We start from the raw sequence: 21,071 nt of genomic DNA on the forward strand, positions 1-21,071 counted from the left end.
GATCGAATCCCACATCAGGCTCCCGGTGCATGGAACCTGCTTCTCCCTCTGCTTCTCCCTCTGCCTATGTCTCTGCCTCTCTCTCTCTCTCTCTCTCTCTGTGACTACCATAAATAAATAAAAATTAAAAAAAATAGATTTTATTTATTTATTTCAGGGAGATAGAGAGGGAGAGAGAGATAATGAGAGAGGGCACAAGCAGGGAGAGGGACAGACAAGGAGAAGCAGATTCCTTGCTGAGCAGGGAGCCTGAGACATAGGGCCGGATCCCAGGACCTGAGCCAAAGGCTCACCCTTAACTGACTAAGCCACCCAGGCGCCCCTGTTCAAATCTTTTGCCTAGTTTTTTATGGAGTTTTTTCTTTCTTAAGTGAAATTTTTTTTTACATTTTTATTGAGATACAATTGACATACAATCAACCATAGTTTTTTTTTTTTTTTTTTTTTCAAATAGGCTCCACAACCAACGTGGGGCTTGAACTTACAACCCTGAGGTTACCAGTCCTGTGGTCTACCGACTGAACCAGCCAGGCATCCCTAAACTGTGCACATTTGAAGTATATAATTTGATAGGTTGTGATGTGCACATAAGACCTGTGAAATCAGTTATCCTTAACTACGATCAGGATAGTTAAGATTTCCATCACCCAGTTTCCATGTGCCTTTTTGGCCACCACCCACCCCCCCACCTGGCTCAAGCATCCACTGATCAGCCCATTGCCATATATTTATTTGCCTTTTCCAGAATTTTATATACAGGGGCTGGAGGAGTATATATCCCTCTTTACGCGGTCTCCCCCACCCTTCAATTGTAATGCAATTGAAGCTCACTCCTGTTGTCACTGCTGGCTCCTTTGGCTAATGGAATCGGTGAGCACAATTCTGCTGGGTGGAGCAGTTATTCATCCCCTCACCTTTTGATGGACATTTGTTGTTTCCAGTTTGGGGCTATCACAAAGCGCCTATGCGCATGGGTGTCCATGTCTTTGCAGGGACACATATTTTCATTGCTCTTGGGCGAGTACCTGAGAAGAATAGCTGGGTTATATGATAAATGAACATTTGCTTTTTTAAAGAAGCTGCCATTGTCTTCCAAAGCAACTGCACCATTTTATTGTCTATTCAAATCATTTGTTTATTTTTATTTGGGCTGTTTGTTTTACTATTGAGTTTTGAGACTTCTTTATATATTCTGGATACGATCCTTTTTTTTTTTTTTTGATTCTATTTATTTGAGAGAAAGAGATCATGAGCTGGGGCAAGGGCAGAGAGGGAGGGAGAAACAGACTCCCTGCTGAGCAGTGAGCCTGGCCTCCATCCCAGGACCCTGGGATCATGACCTGAGCCTAAGGTAAACACTTACTGACTGAGCCACCCAGTTACCCTGGATACAATTCCTTTATCAGATGTGTGATTGCCAAGTTTTTCTCTTAACAAGGCCCTGTATGGACTCTTAACTGCAAACCTTGATTGCCCCATTAATTCACCCATCTAGCTACAAAGGGCAATGATAATCATTATCCCCCGGTCCCCAAGAAGCAAATAGGCTTGGAGAAGGGGAGGCCTTGTGATCTGTCGGTGGCACGGTGAATATTTGAACCCCAAACTCAGACTCTACCCACTGGGTCCATCCCTTCTTGGTGATTGGGGGCTGTCATGAGCCTCATCTCCCTGCAAACTCTGAGTATCTCTAAGGACACAGAACCCTACTGTGTCCTGAGGCCGAAAGCAAGAATGAAAGAGCCAAGGCAATGTGCTTCTTCCATAACAGATTTATTTGCTGAACCTTCATGCCGAGCCTTGATAAACATGCAAGAGGATGAATTCGGAGCCTCAGGACCCATCCGGCTCCCAGGTGTCACCAATCAAGGCACTTTCCCAACAGCTGGGCAATACCTGGGACCCTGCTGCCCCCGTGCTGATGTTTTTTGCAGCTGTAGGCTGCTGCCCTGAGCACCCCTGTGCGGACGACAGCTCTAAGCCGGCCCCGTCTGGGCCAAAACACTGCCGGAGACTGGCCACACCTAATCTACCCATCCTCAAGGGTGTCCTGATAACAGGCTGAGATGGAGGGGTGGTGGTGGTGGGGTGCCGCTCAGCTACCATTCCCCTCACTCACCCCGAAGCATGTTCCCAGGGCCCAGCAGCAGCACAAGGCCCACCATAGAGCAAGCCAACTCCTCTGGGTGATTAAAGGAGCCCTGGAGGCCGCTAGCATGGGGGAGGCCCAATGTGTCTAGGGCCCGACAAGTACTCAGAACCCCTTTACAGACCTGGATCTTGGGGCCCCTGCCCAGCCAGCTGCATTTCTTTGGTTTAGGGGTGGCCTGAAGCCAAAGATAAGAACAAGCCTTCCTCACCCTCCGAGCTCTCAAGACTGGCCTAGATGTGTCAACTGAAGGCCTCCTCTGTGCCAGGTAACTTGTTGTGGGGGGGCGGGGGATGTTCTCTGATCCACAAACACAAATAGTCTAAAATGCAAAGCTGTTCTCAAGCACGAGGAACATCCATCAAGGCCTCCCCACCCGACTGCACGGTGCTTAAGAGTTTATAAGGCACACACCAGCACTTCCACACAGAGGAGGGCTGGGCGTCTCCACTATACAGAAGGGGAATGCAAGGCTCGGAGGGGGCAGCTTGCCCAATGTTGTCCAGGAGGAGTAGGTAAGAAGAGACAGAAGTCACAGCAGCTGCCTCACAGCAGACACTTAGGAATTGTCCATCAAATTCATGAGTCTCAACCTGACTTGAAGTTCTTTTAGAGTCAAGATGTAATTTTAGAGAGGAAATAATAGAACCAAGAATATAACTGCTAGGGTTTCTGGCTGGGGCCACTGCCCGGATGCTGTGGGCCTCCCCTCAAATAAAGCTGTGTTGCTATGGTGGCCTGGCAGAAAGAGAGGGACCCCTCCATTCCTACAAATGCCCCTCACCCCCATATCTCACTTAACCCCCCCACATCAGCCCTGGAGGGTGGACTGTCAAATGGCCCCAGTTTGCAGACTGGGAAGTAGAGGCCCGGAGAGGGGAGAGCTGAGTCCAGGATGCCCCCGCACCGGCTCTGAGGGTCTTGGGTCAGGGTTCTCTCCCTGGCGCCCCTCAAGGCCTCTGGGCCACCCACTAATCTGCCTTCTTGGTCTTCTTCTTCCTGGAGCCCTCACTCAGCTCCTCTTTGGACTTAGCAGGCAGGGCTGAGTGTGGCGAGCCGGGCCCACCGCCACCATGGGACCCGCCATGGTTGTCATGGTGATGGTCGCCCCCCCAGGAGGTCCCAAACAGCACAGGGCAGATGTAGCCTTCCAGGACATCAAACGGGGAGCTGTGGGAGTGAGTGGCCGTCAGGAATACCTGAGGTGGGGTGGCAGAAGGACAGGGAGACAGCAAGACAAAGGGAGATGGAAGCGGAAAGCAAAGTGGGGGGAGGGGAGAGGAGGGAAGAGGGGAGAAAAGGTCAACTACGTCAAGGTCAGAGGTAGCACAGACCCATCCCTCTGGCTTTATGCACCCCCAGAAGGGTGACCAACTATCCTAGGCTTCCCAGGATGCAGGACTTCTGGTGCTGAAACCCAGACAGTATTGGGCACCTGGGGACAGTTGACCTCCTCCCTCCCCTTAGGGGTCCCCCAACCCTTGGGCTCAGAGAGGAACAATGCTTGGCCTGTGGCTGCTCACTCCCTTCCCCTTTTCAGTGGCCTATAGGTCCCCTCTCAGATCCATGGGGAGGACTCTGTAGTCCCCCAAGGCCCCTCCTGGGTGAGCTAACCCCAGCTCAAAGCCTCAGGATCAGACCAGGACCATTCCTTGTCTAGCCTGGGTCCTTGGTGTCCTGAGCATACCTTCTAGGGTCTGGTCCCTCAGCTTTCCATCGCTCAAGCATGAGGTCCTGATTGTCCAGACTCTATGCGCCCCTGCCCCACTCTCCAGCCTTTGCTCAGCCTGGACCCTCAAAAGGGTCTCCCCTGCTCAGAAGGCCTTATTCTCCTTACCTTGTCCCCACCTGCTGGACACTCCTCTTATCAGACCTTCCTCCAATGCACAGACCTAGTGCCTTAGGGTTGCCCTTTCTGGGACCCGAAACTGGAAACCTGAGCTCCCAAGCTGGAAGCTGGAAGTCAGGGCAGGAGGGCTTACCTTGCAGGACACCATGAACATGGTGAAGATGAAGATAAGGCTGGCTTTGGATACCGGGAGCCAGCGGGTCTGCTGGAGGGTGAAGAGTATGGCTCCGTACAAGCTGGCCTTTGTGGGGCTGGAGGGGGGCAGCCTCTGTTATTGTGGGATGCCATGTAGCTCAGGTCTTTTTCCCTCTGGCCCAGACCCTCTACTCCGCCTGCCCATTGCCACCCCAGCTTCTCCTGAGTGTGAAGCGGGATGATGCCTGCTTGCCAAGGATAAGGTGGTGTCTCCTTGCACGGTCAAGGGTGGCATATCTCTCTTTGGCCCGAAGAGAGATATGCCTTTCCCCCCGGCTCCTGGGAGGTATCCGCTAAGCCCTGGACATGCTTTGCCTGAGAGGAGTGTCTTTGTTTACTTGGGGACTTTGGGTCATACCAGTTAATAACGACGTGATTTAAGGTGGGGTCTTGGGCCACGTGGTATCAGCTCGACCTCTGGAGGGGCTGGAGACAGGGCAGGCATGCAGGCGGTCAGCTATGTCTGTGTGACCAAACCCCAGTAAAACACCGGACACCAGCACAGTGCCCCCGGAGGTGGGGTCACAACACATGGTTCTTCTTTTTTTTTTTTTTTCACATGGTTCTTCTTAACCTTCCCTTTCTTTCTTACAGGATAGGTTTTCAATATTTTAACTTGTTATGAAAGAGAGACCCGTGACTTCTGTTTCCAACGTCTGTTGTTCACTGCTGTCCTTAATGATGATAATTCTTCCGGATATTTCCAAAGCACTCACCAGGTGCCAGGGCCAGGGAGTTTATGAGTGTGATTCCATGGAGCCCTCACACTCAGCTGATGAGGTGGAAATAGAATCCAAGAAAGGAAACCACTTGCCTACTCAGTGGCAGGCAACACAACATTCTGGGGGCCCATTTCCTTGTCGGTGAACTGAGGGTGGGAGTAGATTTTTGGCAGGGACAAAATGAGATAATGCTCTTTTTTTTGAAGGGTGGAATGGGAATTTTCATTGGTATATAGGTGAGCCTTTAAAAAAATTTCTGTCATATTTTAATGGCTACCACTTTATTTATTGTAGATTGGGAGAAAATTTAACTAGTCCAAACCAATTAGGTTTTTAAAAATCTATAGGCTGGGCAGCCCGGGTGGCTCAGTGGTTTAGTGCCGCCTTCAGCCCAGGGTGTGATCCTGGAGACCCAGGATCAAGTCCCACGTCAGGCTCCCTGCATGGAGCCTGCTTCTCCCTCTGCCTGTGTCTCTGCCTCTCTCTTTCTCTCTCTGTGTCTCTCATGAATAAATAAATAAAATCTTTAAAAATAAATAAATAAAAATAAAAACTCTATAGGCTAAATGTAGCATGGAGCCCGAGGTCGGGTTCTGGATGCTGCCACAAGGTCCTGTCCACGTAGTCCCAGCCACACTCCCCACCAATGCCCTGTATCCCATGCTCTGTACTCCTCATTCCCACCCATATTCTGTACCCTGACCCTGCGGAACTGGGCAGAATCATTGCTCTTTTCTGACTTGACATTGGCAGAGGTGCTCACCTCTGTCCAGAGACTCCTCCTTTGCCAGAAAACTCCTACTCACTCTTCAAAACCCAAATCAACCCAAATCAACTCCCTGCTGCTCTGCCTGTCCCTTTCCTCTAGGCAGAACCATGACTCCCCTTCTGTTCCATGACCTCTGGAAGCTTCTGAAAGACAGAATCAGGCTTCTAAGTTACCAGGGCATCCAACCCAGGGTTGGGCCCCAGAGGCACCTATACGTACAGGAAGGATGGGGCGGGGGATAGGATACTCACAAGGACATGTGCAGGATCTCATTGGTCTCTGGCTTCCAGACCCCTCGGAGCAGCTGCTCAAAGTTGGACATGAGGGCGACACCAGAGCCTACGAGACAGGGTGCTCCTGAATGAGCCTGCCACCTCCAGCTCCCCATTCCACTTCTTGGCTGAGTTCCCAAGGAAGCAGCTTCTCTGCTCCTAGAGTCTTTTCCAGAGGGACACTGAGGCTGGGTGTATGATAATCAGTTGCAGTGGGGAAACTGAGGCTCAGGAGGATTACATGCATACTTGGAACAAAACCCGCATGAAGGAATTGAGATCATATTCTATCTGCAAGGTATGTTTTGAACAACAGCGTTGTCTGCCCTGATCCTCCTAGTCCAGGACCCTGAGCCGTGCATGAGGCTTTTGGAAGTCTCTCCATCCTAGGCTCTCTCCTCCTTAGGGCTCTGAACTTTCAGTCCTTCTCAAGCCATTTGCCCTCTGGGAGGCATGCTATACCCCTAGGGAATTCGTTCTATAGCACAGGCTTCCTGGAGAGCGAATAAGGAGACCCATATGGGACATAATGGCTGAAGTTCTAAAAGAACCTTTCCATTTACTCCAAATGTACTGGTCAAAGAGGCTTGGACACCTACTCCAGGAATGGCCACACTGAGGTCCCTGGTATGTACCACTGGACCAGTAGTTCATATCTGGAATGACTTTGCCCCCAAGGAGGCATTTGGAAATATCTGGAGACATTTTTGGTTGTTGCAACTGGGGTGAGGCTACTACTGGTGGGTTAAGGCCAGGAATGCTGCTCAACATCCTACAATGCAAAAGACTGCCTCCACCACAGGGCATGATCCAGCCCCATGTGTCAATGGTGCTGAGTACACTGTGGCTCAGTGGAGGGTACTTCTAAGCCCTGGCATTTTGGCAGTACCCACTTTGGTATAAGGGAGCAGGGATGAGGTGCCCAGTGGTATTAGCACCTGCTTGAGCCTCCTTTCCCTGTCTTTCTGTTACTCTTGCTGCACTTCTACAATTATTGTTGGATTGTCTATTTCTCCTTTAACTTCTTTCAGTTTTTGCTTTATATATTTTGGTGCTGTTTTTAGGTGCCTATATGTGTATAATTGTTATATCTTCCCAATGGGTTGACCCATCACTGTAAAGTGCTCCTCTTTATTTTTAGTAACATTTTTCGTTTTAAAGTCTATCTTGGTCTGCCTCTTAGCACAGCTAGAGGAGAAGGAAAAGGAGGACTTCAAAGTAGTAGGAATGGATGCTGAATTCAGAGGACCTGGAGTCAAACCTAGCTGCACCCCCTTAGCTGTGTGACCATGTGGAAGTCATTTCATTTCCTTCCTCAGTAAATAGGGGGTGATGTTAGACTTCTCCCGAAGCAAAGTCTTAAGAATCAAATGAGATTAAGCTGTGTAAAGGCCTCAACTCAAGTCTGCCCTGAGTCATAAAGTCTTAACTTGGGGTCCACGAACCCACACAGGAAACAGAACTACTTCATTTTCATGTGCCTCACTGAAATACACACTTTCGGGATCCCTGGGTGGCGCAGCGGTTTAGCGCCTGCCTTTGGCCCAGCGCGTGATCCTGGAGACCCGGGATCGAATCCCATGTCGGGCTCCTGGAGCATGGAGCCTGCTTCTCCCTCTGCCTATGTCTCTGCCTCTCTCTCTGTGTGACTATCATAAATAAATAAAAATTAAAAAAAAAAAAAAAAAAGAAATACACACTTTCCTTCCATTGTGAAGGAAGGCAGTAAGCTGATAAGGATTTGCAAGGCTGTGACTCCAACACCAATGGAATTCATGGATTTTTTTCCTTTTTCACAATCCCATTGTTGCAGATGGTTTCATAATATCATTTGTGCTCGACAACACTTCAAAAGTTCAGAAATACCTATGTGCTAAATGAATGGTCTCTTACTTAATGCATTGGTAAAGATGTATAAAATTACTGTATCATATTAAAACTTTTTGGTAACTATTTTATTAAAATTTTTTTTGATAACTATTTTAAAATAATGGACCTCTTTTATCATCTCGTATATTTTATCTTATGCATTTAGAAACATAAAAGTCTTTACCGGGCTCAAAGAGGACCATGGCCCACAAAGGTTAAGGACCGCTGTAGTTATAGGGGTGTGGTTTCTTCTCCAGGAGGCATTTGGCAACATCTAGAGACATTTCTGGTTGTCACACAGGTGGGTGCTACTGACATCTGGTGGGAGGTGGCCAGGGATGCTGTTCAATATGTTACAAAGCACAAGACAGCACCCACCACGAGGATGATCTGACACCAAACATCAGTAGTGTCGCAGTTGAGAAAACCTGCTTGAGAGACAGGTGTCATTGTCTCGTTGTCCTATTTATCTCTGACAGTTAAATTCTGGAAGAACCTTCCCACTAACTTTAAAGCTCTTGGCTAATGAGGCTGGACTCCCACAACAGTCCTCTGAGCCTGGAGTAATGTCTGGCCTGACATGTACCACTGAGCAGGGGTTCTCAACTGAGGTGACTTTCCTTGTAATCATGGTCCTGTTTACCTTTGACCCAGCCAGTGGCAATCATGACGAACCACCCGTGGTGGTAGTGGTGATGGGCGTGATGGATGCCCACGGCGATCTTCCGGACTCTCACTACCTCCTTCATGGCCACGAATATAAGTTTCACAGGCAGGAAGCAGACACACTTGTAGAAAAGGTCCAGAGGGCAGAAGAAAATCAAGTACCTTTGGGGAGAGAGCATGGAATGTCAGGGGGAAACAGACTGTTGGGGGTCCCTGGGAGATGAGATGGTGCCCAGATCCCCCTCCCCAACTTGCCGGGCTCAGGAGAGAGCTGGGCAGTGGACAGCAGTGCATTCAGGTCCACCGTGGAGGTTGTGTGATGGGTCCTGTTTCCTCCAACCTCCTGCCTCCCACTTCCCAGGTGGCTGGATCACCCCTGCCCCCAACTCTGCTCTCCCACACCCCACCAGCCTGACAGTGCTTACCAGACAGCTGAGGCCAGCAGGACGCTGGAATTGTTGCTGAAGTAGTCGATCAGGGGCTCCCCAAGGAGAAGATCAGCCAAGATGTAACTCCCGAAGCAGTGCAGCATGGCACACAGCCAGGATGCCATGGGATGGCGTCGGGAAAGCTCGACTGCTCCTGGGGGGCATGGGGGTATCCCCACTGTCACCAGGGTGCCAAGGGTCTGCTTTGTCCCCATACCCTCTGGTCAGCCCATCCTAATTCAACTGCCTTGCAGCTTGCCCACTTCAGGGGAAGAACTCAGGCTCAGAGAGGGGACAATGATGGTACTGCCAGCTTACATTTAGCAAGCACTTCCAGGTCTCAGACGCTGGGTTTACTTTTATATGAAGGACTCGTTAAATCCTCATTGATAATCACAGCCAAGGGATCACTCTCGTTATCCCTATAAGAGAGGGAGGCGTGGACACAGAGCAATGTACAGATGGGAACACTTCCATGCGGCTTCTCCCGCCTTGGGCTGATGCCAAGATCCCTACAGGCTCATGCCTGCCCTCTTGGTCTCTCCCTCTTTTTAAATTCTTTTATTGTGGTAAAATATACATGAAATGTGCTACTTTAACCATTTTTAAGTGCCCAGCTCAGGGGGCATTAAGCACATTCACATTGTCATGTGACCCTCACCACCATCCATCTCTAGGACTTTTTCATTGTTCTCCACTGAAACTCTGTCCCCATTAAACACAGACTCCCTATTCCCTCCCCCAGCCCCTGGCTCCCACCATCTACTTTGTCTCTGTGAATCTGACTGCTCTAGGGACCTCAGGTGAGTGGAATCACATAGTATTTGTCCATTTGTGTCTGGCTTATTTCACTCAGGATAATGTCAAGGTTCATTCACACTGTGGCAGTGTCGAATTCCTTCTTTTCTAGGGCTAAACAATATTCCATTGTATGGATATTCCACAGTTTGTTTATTCACTCATCCATCAATGGACATTGGAGTTTTTCTCACCTTTTGGCTATTGTGAATAATGCTGCTAAGAACATAAGTGTACCAATGTCTGTTTGAGTTCCGGCTTTCATCTCTTTTGGGGATATACCCAGAAGTAGAATTGATGGATTTTTTTGAGGAACTGTCATATTGTTTTCCACTGCGGCTGTACCATGTTGCATTCCTACCAGTGGTTCACAAGGGTTCCAACTTCTCTGCATCCTCCCCAACATTTGTTGTCTTCTGTTACAAGCTAGTGGCATAGAGAAGGAGCAAAGACACAAAAGCAGAAATGGCCAAGCACAAATGCCATCCTCTGGGAAGGCTTCCTTGCTCTGCTAGGTCAGTCACTCCTGCCTCTGGGCTCCCATGACCCTGTGGACTTCATCCTATTATGGGTCTCAGTATTTTATTTAATTTTTAACACTAAGAGAAGGTAGATTAGAGATTGCTTAGGCTGGAGGGAATAAGGGAGATGGGAGGGTGACAGCTAAAGGATACAGATTTGTTTCTGGAGTTGATGGGTACACAATTCTGTGAATATACTAAAAACCAATGAATGGGATGCTTTATAATTTTTATTTTTAAAAATATTTAATTTCTATGAGAGAGCAAGAGAGTATAAGCAGGGGGAGTGGTAGACGGAGATGGAGAAGCAGACTCCCTGCTAAGCAGGGGGCCAGATATGGGGCTTGATCCCAGGACCCTGGGATCATGACCTGACCCAAAGGCAGATGCTTAACCAGGTGAGCCACCGAGGTGTCCCGAATGGGATGCATTCAATGGGTGAATTGGGTGGTATGTGAATTATGACTCAATAAAGCTGTTATAAAATAAGGACAACAGAAAAAAGGTGACTTATTTCAGTTTCTGTAACTGAGGATACACACTCATAAATGATAGTAAACTGAGTCTTTGTATAAACCCAGGGCAACAAAATACAAAAAAGAATGGTCTGGTCTTGCTTAGCAAAGAGAAATAGGAATCCAATCCATCAAGAAGATGGCTCAGTACACTGGCCTCCAATTTGGCTGTATATCAGCATTGCCTGGGGACTTCATAAACCAGATACCGGAGATCCATCCCAGAGCATCTCAGTTGGTCAGTCTGGGGTATGGCTGAGCTTATGGACTTTTTAGTGTTCCTGGTGATTCTGATGGGCAGCAATGTTAAGCACCACACAGAGATAGAAGAATGAGCTGGCTGATGTCCTGCAGCCCTGATAACCCAAGATCATCTATCTGTGGCTAGGAGGATAGGCTCTCAAGGACAAAGGTTTTCAAACTGTGTTCGTAGGAACCCTGGGGCTTGAACTCATGACCTGGAGATCAAGAGTCATACATTGTATTGACTGAGTCAGCCAGGCACCTCCTATCTTTATGTTAATGTGGTCATATCTCCCTATGGCCACACCCCCAAGTTGCGCCCTGGGTGTCTCCTGGTGTGACAACTGTGTCATCTAGACTCCTCCCCTCCCCGACTAGTTTCACTTTCCAGAGAATGCCTTTAGGATTAAGTTGTCAGGCACAGCTATTTAGCTCTCAAGGCCAGGGCTGGTACCAATAACTCTCCTTAAGCAATTCACTTGAATCTAATGACAATTCCACTCAGTGTGGGCGTGAGATGACAAGGTTACATGTGATCTATTAATCAAAAACTAATCAAAAGATATGATCTGTTCAGGTTTGTTTGTTTTTTTTTAGATTTATTTATTTATTTTAGAGAGAGCGCATGCACTAGTGGAACTCAGGTGGGGGAAGGGAAGGAGGAGAGGGAGAGAGACTCTCAAGCAGACTCCCTGCTGAGCACGGACCCCACCCCCACACCAATGCAGGACTTGATCTTATGACCCCCGAGATCATGCTCTGAGCTGAAATCAAGCTTTGGTGAGTAGGGAGACCTCATCAGTCTTACCTGTAGCTGCACCCCCAGCACATGGTGGTGTGACACATAGTAGCTGCCCAAAAAATAGTTGTGAGTGAATGAACTACTGCCCTCATGGAACTTACATTCTAAATGTGGACGAACACCTCCTAGGCATTGAGGTTGCTGGGTACTGTGGGTCGCGCTATAACAAAACCTCCCCTGTTCCACATATTTGTGGAGTTACTATTTTGTCCCAGGCAACTATATGCCTTCACTCTGCCCTTGAGAGCTTTTAACCACACATAATATGAGGATCAATATCCCCACTTGCAGTGAGTTATGTGGGGGGCCAGTGTCCCCCTGCCCAGAATTCACATCTACCAGAACTTTAGAACGTGACCTTATTTGGAACAGAGTCATTGTAAGGTCTTTCATTCCAAGAAACATGAAGCTCACTCCCTTCTGTAGAAGGAGCTGCCTTCTTAGCTTGGTCAACCTCACAGAGAAGTAGGGGTGGGTGGTGGAAATATCTGCCCCTCCTCCAGAGGGGAAAAAGCCCAAGTTTTCCTCTACACACACATTGGGAATTGGGAGGATCTACAGGCATAACCACCTTGGAGGCAATTTGCTAATACTGAGCGAATCTGAGGCTGTGCATTGCTTATGTCTTAGCAATTCTGTTCCTCGCTACTGACCCAAAAGAAACCAGCAAAGGAGATGTGGAAAGGATTTCACTGCCACATTGTCACAGTGGAAAAGTAAAGTCTATATCTTTCAGTGATGGGGTGGAGAGTCACACACAGAGTCAGTATTTAAAAGTGAACTGCATCTACATCCAGGCTCAACCGCATGTGTCACTGCTTTCCTATGGGGCTGGATCATTTCCTGCTGCAGTAGGGGCTGTCCTGTGCTCTTGGGATGAAGAGCAGCATCCCTGGCTTCCACCCACTAGATAGCAAGGGCATGTTCCTACCCTGGTTGTGACAGCCGGAACTGCCTCCAGATATTGCCAAATATCCCTGGGGACAAAATCTCTTCTGGAGATAAATCAACATGGATAAATCCTTTGCGGTTATTACGGAGTAATAAGGTTAAGTTGCAAACTGATATATTTACGTATATTTTATGTATATATTTAAAACACAACACACTCTGAGTAGTTCATAGACACGTATATAGTGAGAAAGTGTAATTACAGGCATGAAACAATACACGGGGATTTTAGGGTGGTGGTCACATCTAGAGAGGGAGGAGGGAAAAGGGATGAGGTTGGCTGTGTCTCTCAATCTATTTATTAATAATCATCTGAAGTGGGGCAAGTGGGTGGCACAGTTGGTTAAGTGATCGAATCTTAGTTTTGGCTCAGGTCATGATCTCAGGGTTGTGGGATCAAACCCTGAGCTGGGCTGCACATTCAACTTGGAGTCCGTTTGAGATTCTTTTCCTCTCCCTCTGCCCTTCCTCTCAACTTGCATATTCTCTCTCAAATAAATGAGTAAATAAATAAATAAATAAATAAATAAATAAATAAATAAATAACATCTTTTTAAAAAATCTGAAGCAAATCTATGTTCACATCTGTTAAGTCTGTGTGGAGGGGAAAGAGGTGTCTGTGATACATGTTCTGTGTGTATGAAATATTTAATCACCCAAACTAGCAAAAACAAGAGTCACCTGGAAAGCTGGTAAGCAGGAGGGACACGGGGTGCTCATCTGTTTCATCATACTGGGCTCCACAGGCTCCCTCATCAGACCCTCACTACCTGTCCCCTCTCTGATGGCCATGATCAGAGGTCCAGGAATAGGAGGTGGGCAGGGGGGAACTGTGCTATATCCTACTGGAAGAACCCAGCAAAACGTTCTGGAAGACTCTTAAAAAATCATGTTCACAAGCAGCACTATTCACAATTGCTAAAGGGTAGAAACAACCCAAGTGTCCACCAACAGATGAATGGATAAACAAAATGTGGTAGATTCACACAATGGAATATTATTTAGTTTTAAAGAGGAATGAAGTCCTAGCATACACTACAACATGGACAAATCTTGAAAACAAGCCAGACACAAAAGATCACATAGTGTATGATGTCATCTATATTAAATGTCCAGAACAAGTAAATTCATAGAAACAGAAAGCAGATGAGTGGCTGCCAGGGGCCGGGGCCTGGGGGGATGGGGAGTGACTGCTCATGAGGATGGGGTTTCCTTTTGGGGTGAGGAAAATGTTCTGAACCTACATATTTCATAGAGGTAGAATCATATAGCCTTTTGCCTCTGGCTCTTTCACTGAGCACAGTATTTTTTTAAAACATTTTTTGCTTTAAGTTACATATCTTTTAAGATTTTTAAAAAAGATTATTTATTTATTTATTTACTTATTTATTTATTCAGAGAGAGAGAGAGAGGCAGAGACACAGGCAGAGGGAGAAGTAGGCTCCATGCAGGGAGCCCAACGTGGGGCTTGATCTCAGGTCTCCAGGACCACAGCCCAAGCTGCAGGCAGCGCTAAACCACTGCGCCACCACAGTATTTTTAAGGGCAATTTTCATTTTTCTCTGCTGTAAGATAGTCCATCTTAGGAATAGATCACAAGTTATCTACCCATTCTCTTATGCAAACTACATTTTATAATCAGGAAGCATGCCTAATAAGAGTTGTTTGACAGAAAGTTATAAACACAATCCTCTTTCTCTTCGCCACCCCCAATTAACCATGTGACCTTGGACAAATCATTTTTCTTCTGTGTCCTGCTCCTTCTGTCAGGTGTGAACCCCAATCCTTTCTTTTCCTAGCTCCTAACAAGGGCTGGAATTGAAATTTCCCTCTTCAATCTCACCCTGGAGTTACAAGCCCAGAGTGCATCTTTTCCCTGCCCTCGAAGTTGTCCTAAGTCTCAGCATTTACAAAGGTCCTACAGTATGAAGCAGAATGTTCTCTTCTCTTCTCTGGGGTGTCTATTTAAAATGCTGCCAGCTGAGAGTTAATCCTTTGGAGCAGCTGGTGGGTCCTGCAAGGGCTGGGTCAGGTGAGGCACCCATGTTTTGCAGAAATGGATACCTCTGCATCTAAAAATAACCCATAGGGGTTGAATTCTTTCCAGGGTCATTCTTGTGCCCTCTGGGACCATCCCAGGGACTGAGGCCACGGAGCCCGGGGTGGAGGTAGTTTGTGGGAGTAAAGCAGGCTCCCGTGTTTGCACCATGGGTGAGTCCTGGTGGAAAAGTCACTGACTCAGGTTCGGCTCTGCTGCTAACTCTGGTGTGGCCTTGAGCAAATAAATGGTCTCCACCAGCCTCAGCTTCCTCTGCTTTCAAAAGAAGAACATGAGAGCACCCCCTGCCAAGTTGTATCATCGATGATTCAATGGGGTGTGTATGATTGTCAATATGATTCTTAGCATTATCAAACTTATCTCAGCAACCCCAGAAAGAGCAAGGTCAGCCTCCCCATTGCCACAGAGGCCAAGACGGAGGCTGATGGGGGATGAGCCTGCCCTGAAGATCCTTAGCAAGGTGATGCTAAGAACCTTCCCTCTAGCTCTTTCCCTTTGCCATACTCCTTCCTGAGTTCTCTTGCTGGGTTTTGGGGCAGCACCAGGAACCAAGAGAATGTGGATTGCAATCCCAGGTTGGCCACTAAAGCACTCCCCTCTCATTGGGGGAAGCTTTTGACTCCTGTCTCTGGGCCTGAACGGGCGTATTTGTGTATCACGAGGGTGCTATCTAGTGACCCACCATCCCAGTTGGCCTGACCAAGGGGTTTCAGGGATGTGGGACTTTTGGTGCTTGTTCTAATGGAACCTGGGCGAGGTGATCATCCCAGTGCTATTATTCCTTTCAAAGGGCACCAGTGAAGACAAAAAGAAATTGCTTAGTGCTTAGCAATTATGCACAAGTGATTCTTAGCATGGAATTGAAATGGAAAGTACCTGTGGGTGGAAATTTTAGCTGATGGATTTCTAAAAATCAGCTCTGCCTTAGGAGGGAGGAGGAAGCCGTGACTGCGTCCCTAGTTCTGGCCTGAGATAGGCACTATAACAGTCCCTCTCTGGGGTCAGTGTCTTGTCTATGGATGGCAGGGAAGCACTAGAAGGTTCCCAGGGCTCTGCAGTGGCTCTGTGCTCTTTAATCTGAGGTCTAAACATGGGAAGTATGTTTACAGAGCTTCTCAATGACTTGAAGGCAAGTCTTCTCCTGAGCCTTCAAGCTCGGGTGTCTGCCTTGGTTTCTTCCCCTGTAAGAGATGGCAGCCCCTGCCTTGCAAGGCTGGAGGATAGTCAGCCCCCCACCCTCAAAAAGCTTACAGTTCATGCAAGATGTTTCAAAACAGGGGTCAAGGAGCTGTCTCCTTAGCCCCACATTATTTATTTTAGAAGATGTCAAACTGCAACCAAGATGTCTATTCAGTAGATGAGTAACTATGATGCATATATACTATGGGATATTACTCAGCGATGAAAAGAAATGAATTCTCAAGCCACAAGAAGACATGGAAGAAGCTTAAATGCCTATTACTAAGTGAAAGAGGCCAGTCTGAAAAGGCTACATACTGTATGGTTCCAATTCTATGATATATTGCAAAAGCTAAAACTATGGAGACAGTAAAAAGATTGATAGTTGTCAGGGGCTTGGCGGAGGGGGCAGGATGATTATGTGCAGCTTGGGGGATTTTTAGGTTAGTGAAAACTACTGTATGATACTGATATGGTGGATACATGTTATACATTTGTCAAAGTCCACAAAATGTACAACACAAAGTAACCCTAATATAAATTCTAGACTTTGGTTGATAATATGTGGTAGTGATAATATAATTATAATGATGTAGGCTCATTGATTATAACAAATGTACCCCTCAGTGCAGAATGTTGATGGTGGGGAGGTCAGAGAGTACATGAAAACTGTACTTTCAGCTTAATTCTGCTGTGGATCTAAGGCTGCTCTAGAAAACAGTCTATTAATTTTTTTAAGAAAAACTGTTATTCTTATTTAAAAATTTTTTAAATTTATTTTTACAATTTTTTTTAAAACAAAAAAAATGTTTGAGCAGCCAATCCATAAACATAAGGAACTGAAAATCACATTTCCAGCTAATCACTTTCCAGCTTCCCTTGAAAAATCACTTCTGGATGTCTGGATCTCACCTGGGGACAGTACCCACCTGGCTGGCTTACTGCTTCCCATATATCACCTGCCTGGCCCTTGAAAGCATTGGAGTTTGAGACTCAGTCTAGATTATTGGTTCTCAACTGGGGGCAGTTACATCTGGCGACATTTCCAGTTGTCACAATTGGGTGTGCTACCAGCATCTAGTGGGTTGAGCCAGAGATGCTGTGAAATATCCTGAAATGCCTGTAATAGCCTCCACCTACAGAGAACGATCTGGCCCTCACTGTCACTTAGGCAGAGGTTGGGCAACACTGGTGCACAGAGTTGATTCTTAGCTGGGGAACTTAAAAAAAAATACTGACACTGGTACCGTGCATAGTGCTCCTGATTCAAATGGAGGAGTGCTGTCGGAACAAGAGGAGTCTGAAAAGCTCCCCAGGTGAGTTGAATGTGGAGGCATATTTGAGAACCGCTGGTCTGGAAGGTTCTTTGGTTAGGCTGAGGCTTAAAAGTGTCCAGGACTATCATTCATTCATTCAATCATGCAGCCGACATCCACTGCTTCCTCTTCTCTTCTTGCAGAGAGTTAGGGGTCCTGGAGCTGAGCCAGACCTGGTCCTCTCTGCCCTGTTAAGGAGCTCCAGGTCTAAGAAGGAGCTCCTGCCTCTTTTCATCCATCACTTCTTAAATGTTATGCAGATTCTGGTTCAGCAGGTCTGGGTTGGGGAGGGCCTGGCATTGTGCATTTCTTAACCAGCTCCCAGGGGCCATAGATGCTGTTCACCTGAGGACCACACTTCGAGCTCCGTCCTCATTCAGGATTCTCATGAAAGCCTGACCCAGAAAATGCCCGCATCCCAGGAAACACATCCTCCCATGGCCTTACAAATAATTGTAACAAGTGCCTTAGACCCTACTACCGACAAAGCTCTCAATACATCTTCACAATAGCCAGGCAGAAGAGTTCAGGATTATGTTCTGACGAGCCTATTTCATAGGCTAAAGCTCATGGAGGCGCAGTAACCAGCCTGATATTTAGTCAGTGGTAGAGTAAAACATCTGACTCTTAATTCAGAGATTTTTCCTAAAAGCCAGCTTGGCTGTCAGCTTCACAGGTGTGCTACCTTTGCAGTTGCCCAAGACCCTGTGTTTGGAAGGGTCCCACATTCAGCTTAGTGCTCTGTTGTCTCCATCTTGAAATTCTGAATTTCTGAGTGAGGGGCCCTGTAGATTCTGTAGCTGGTTCTGTAATCTGGCACATAGATTCTGGGAAGAAACCTTTATAGAGGCTCAGCAGGAACACCAAACAGGGGGCTAACAGCTAGGTCCAACACTTCCCTTTTCTAAGGGGAAGCAAGTACCCCAGGGAAATTGCAGTGAGTCTTGGGGTCTGGCAGACCTGGGTTTGCCTCCCAAGGCTGTCATCTACCAGCTGTGGGACCACAGGTTCGTTGCATATGTAAATTAGCTTAGCCACTATTTCCTATTTCCCCAGGTACAAACAGAGGGGGTTTGAATTGGGCAAGGGTTTCTGAATCTTGACAGCATGCAGTAATCACTGGGGAGGGGAGCTTGAAACATGGGCATGCAGGGCCCTATCCCAGATATTCTAATTCAATTTTTCTGGAGTGGAGATGAGATGGGGGGTTAAAAGCCCCCGGGAGACCCTAATAAGCAGCTAGAGTTATGAACCACTGAATCTTCCCTACCTTCAGGAACCTTCAGGCTCCAGTACCTCTAGTTCAGATGATTTATTTACTCTGGCAGAAATATCTAGACCCCCCTCCCTCCCCTCGCATGCTCCCAGCCAGTGAGGACCTCTTTCCTCTAGACACTTGTGTCCTACATCCTTACATGGCTCCAGCCCTCTACAGTTATAGATTTCCCAAGGTGTGCTGGGTTCTGTACTTGCCCAAGGGACTGGCCAGAGCCACCAAAAATTCATCTTAGACAAGGAAATGCAGTCCTGTGCTCATGCTAAGACATACAAAGCTTATTTTGCTTTGCAAAGTAACTGATCTGCAGAATAGCTTTTAAAGAATAGGCTCTGGCTTGTGAACGGGCAAAAATAAAATGGAACAAAAATACTTGGCAAGCAGAGTATGATCCCATTTGCATAAAATCGTGCTTTACCATCTCTAAGTACAGGGTTATAAAGGCACAGAAGAGAGGTCTGGAAGGATGGGCAATACCTCAATGTAATGATCTCTTTTGCGTTTCTCAGCTTGATTTTTAAATACACAGAAGCCCCCTTTTTTATAATTTGAAAAAAAAAGGTATTCCATTTCGGAGAGGAGAATACAGGGGTAATTTACATCTAAGTGGGAGAAAGGGTCACTAAGTTTCGGGATGACAGATCCCTTTTCTAAAGCTAAATTCTCTAGTCCGTTTCGTTTGCTGGTGTGCTATACTTGTTAAAACGCTAGGAGATGAACAAGAAACATTCAGTGAGCCTTATCTAAAAATAGAGCACATTCTAAGGAGGCTATTTACCATTATCTAAAAAAAAAAAAAACGCTTAAGAAAAAAAAAAAAAACCAACAACAACCCAAGAACCAGAGTCTCTTTTTCCTTCTGCGATTCTCCGCGAGGGTCTGGAGCTGGCGGCCGTACGCTAACCCCAAGTCACCCTGCCCTACGGCCGATGCTGCTCAGTAAGTAGAAAGGATCCGCGCCACGGCTGGAAAAATTCCCGCCGGGAGCAGGAGACCCAGCTCCGCTCGGCCCGAGGAGGAGGGGAGATCGCCCCAGGGCCGCAGCGGAGCGGGGGCACCGGTGTCACTTTCTGCGAACAGGATTACTGCCCCCAGCACTGCCGGCCCTTATATAGACACTCAACAGCCGCTCGGGCTCTGCGCGCCAAGGGCAAGGAGGGAGGTCACGGCTGCAGGCGGCCAGGACACCTGGGCAGGCCAGCAGCGCCGACCCCCGCCTGCGCCCTCACCACGGCCTGTGCCGCTTCCTCAAGTCCACGCGACCCTGCCGGGACCCCTGACCTTCTCTCCTAGCCCCCTCCCCAGCACCCGTTCCCTCCGCTCTGTGCAGCCGCATTCCTCTCCAGCCCTCCCCCACCCCGGCCCCCCCATCCCGGGGGCTTCTCTCCTTGCCCTCCCTCTGGTCTTCTCCCTCCTCCTGCCCTCTCCCCGCGGAGGAACCGCACGATCCCGGCACCTGCTGCTCCCCGGATCCAGCCCCGGGGGCTGTGCCCCGCCACGATCGGGGGCTTCCCGCACCTCGCCACCCGCAGGTTTACCCCCGCCCCGCGATGCCGGCCCCCACGGGCTCCTCGCCCTGGCTCACCTGGCTCATACTTGAGGTAGAGGATGGAGACGATGAAGTAGCTGAGGTCGAAGACGGGGAAGAGCGGCACCCGCGAGAAGCTGAGCGCCAGCTCGCCTAGGCTCAGCGCCGAGAGCAGCTCCATGGCGCCCGCCGGGTCCCACCCCAGACCCCGGCCCAGTCCGTCCCGCAGCCCGCGGCCCGGCGACTGCAGCCCCGCCGCTGGACCCGCCCCCGCCCGCCAGGCACCGCCCCCAACCCGGCCCCCGTGGGAGAGGAGGCGGGTCGCCCCGGGGCGGGTGGTGGGGCCGTCTTGTCCCCAAAAGCCAGTCGGTGTCCCAGACTCCGTCCCTCGGGCCATCACGACCCTCGTCAGCCCAGCAGGGAGGGTGTAGGGGTCCCTATGGTGTGATTTGGACAGGCTGGCTGCCCATTGGGGGGTCCTGCATCCAGGAGGGATGGATCAGTCAGGACTCCTTAGGACCCACGTCCCCCGGAGCCCTTGGATCGCGACCTGCATCCTCTGTGGGTCCCGGCCAGTTGCGAACCCCATCTTCCCGTGCCCTAGAGGGTCAAGACCCCCGTCCTTTACGGAGCTGTCATGACGCTAGGCCTCCGTGGGGCTCCGTAAGTCATGACCTCCATTCCCCACCGGGATCCCGATTCTCCGAAGGGACAGCTCGGTCGGCCCTCCGCCCCCCGTAGCTCCAGCCTAGTGGGGATCCCTGCCTCCCCCCGCGGGAATCCTGCCCGGAGAGCCCCCTGCGTCAGGACCCATTCATTCCCCAGTGCGGCTCAGGGGGCAGGAGGCCGGGTTCCTCCGGAAGCCGAGCGGGAGACCCCAGCCCAGAAGGAATAGTTACAGCGCCAATCCTCCAGCGCGCCGGGGCCACACGCCTGCGCGGCACGCCTCCAGCGCGTAACCCAA

General features: G+C 48.8%; 1 protein-coding gene across 1 annotated transcript; it reads right to left on the reverse strand.

Annotated features, from left to right (window-relative positions):
- Positions 1-1,757: 1,757 nt before the first annotated feature.
- Positions 1,758-21,057, reverse strand: TMEM38A (transmembrane protein 38A). Its single transcript, XM_025457916.3, has 6 exons — positions 20,165-21,057; positions 8,917-9,073; positions 8,469-8,653; positions 5,936-6,023; positions 4,132-4,249; positions 1,758-3,348 (listed from the first exon to the last, which is right to left on the reverse strand). The coding sequence occupies exons 1-6, from the start codon at positions 20,502-20,504 to the stop codon at positions 3,121-3,123; spliced, it is 1,116 nt and encodes a 371-aa protein (XP_025313701.2). The 5' UTR covers positions 20,505-21,057; the 3' UTR covers positions 1,758-3,120.
- Positions 21,058-21,071: the final 14 nt, after the last annotated feature.

Source organism: Canis lupus, chromosome 20 (assembly GCF_003254725.2).
Source record: "Canis lupus dingo isolate Sandy chromosome 20, ASM325472v2, whole genome shotgun sequence".
NCBI classification, from domain to species: domain Eukaryota; kingdom Metazoa; phylum Chordata; class Mammalia; order Carnivora; family Canidae; genus Canis; species Canis lupus.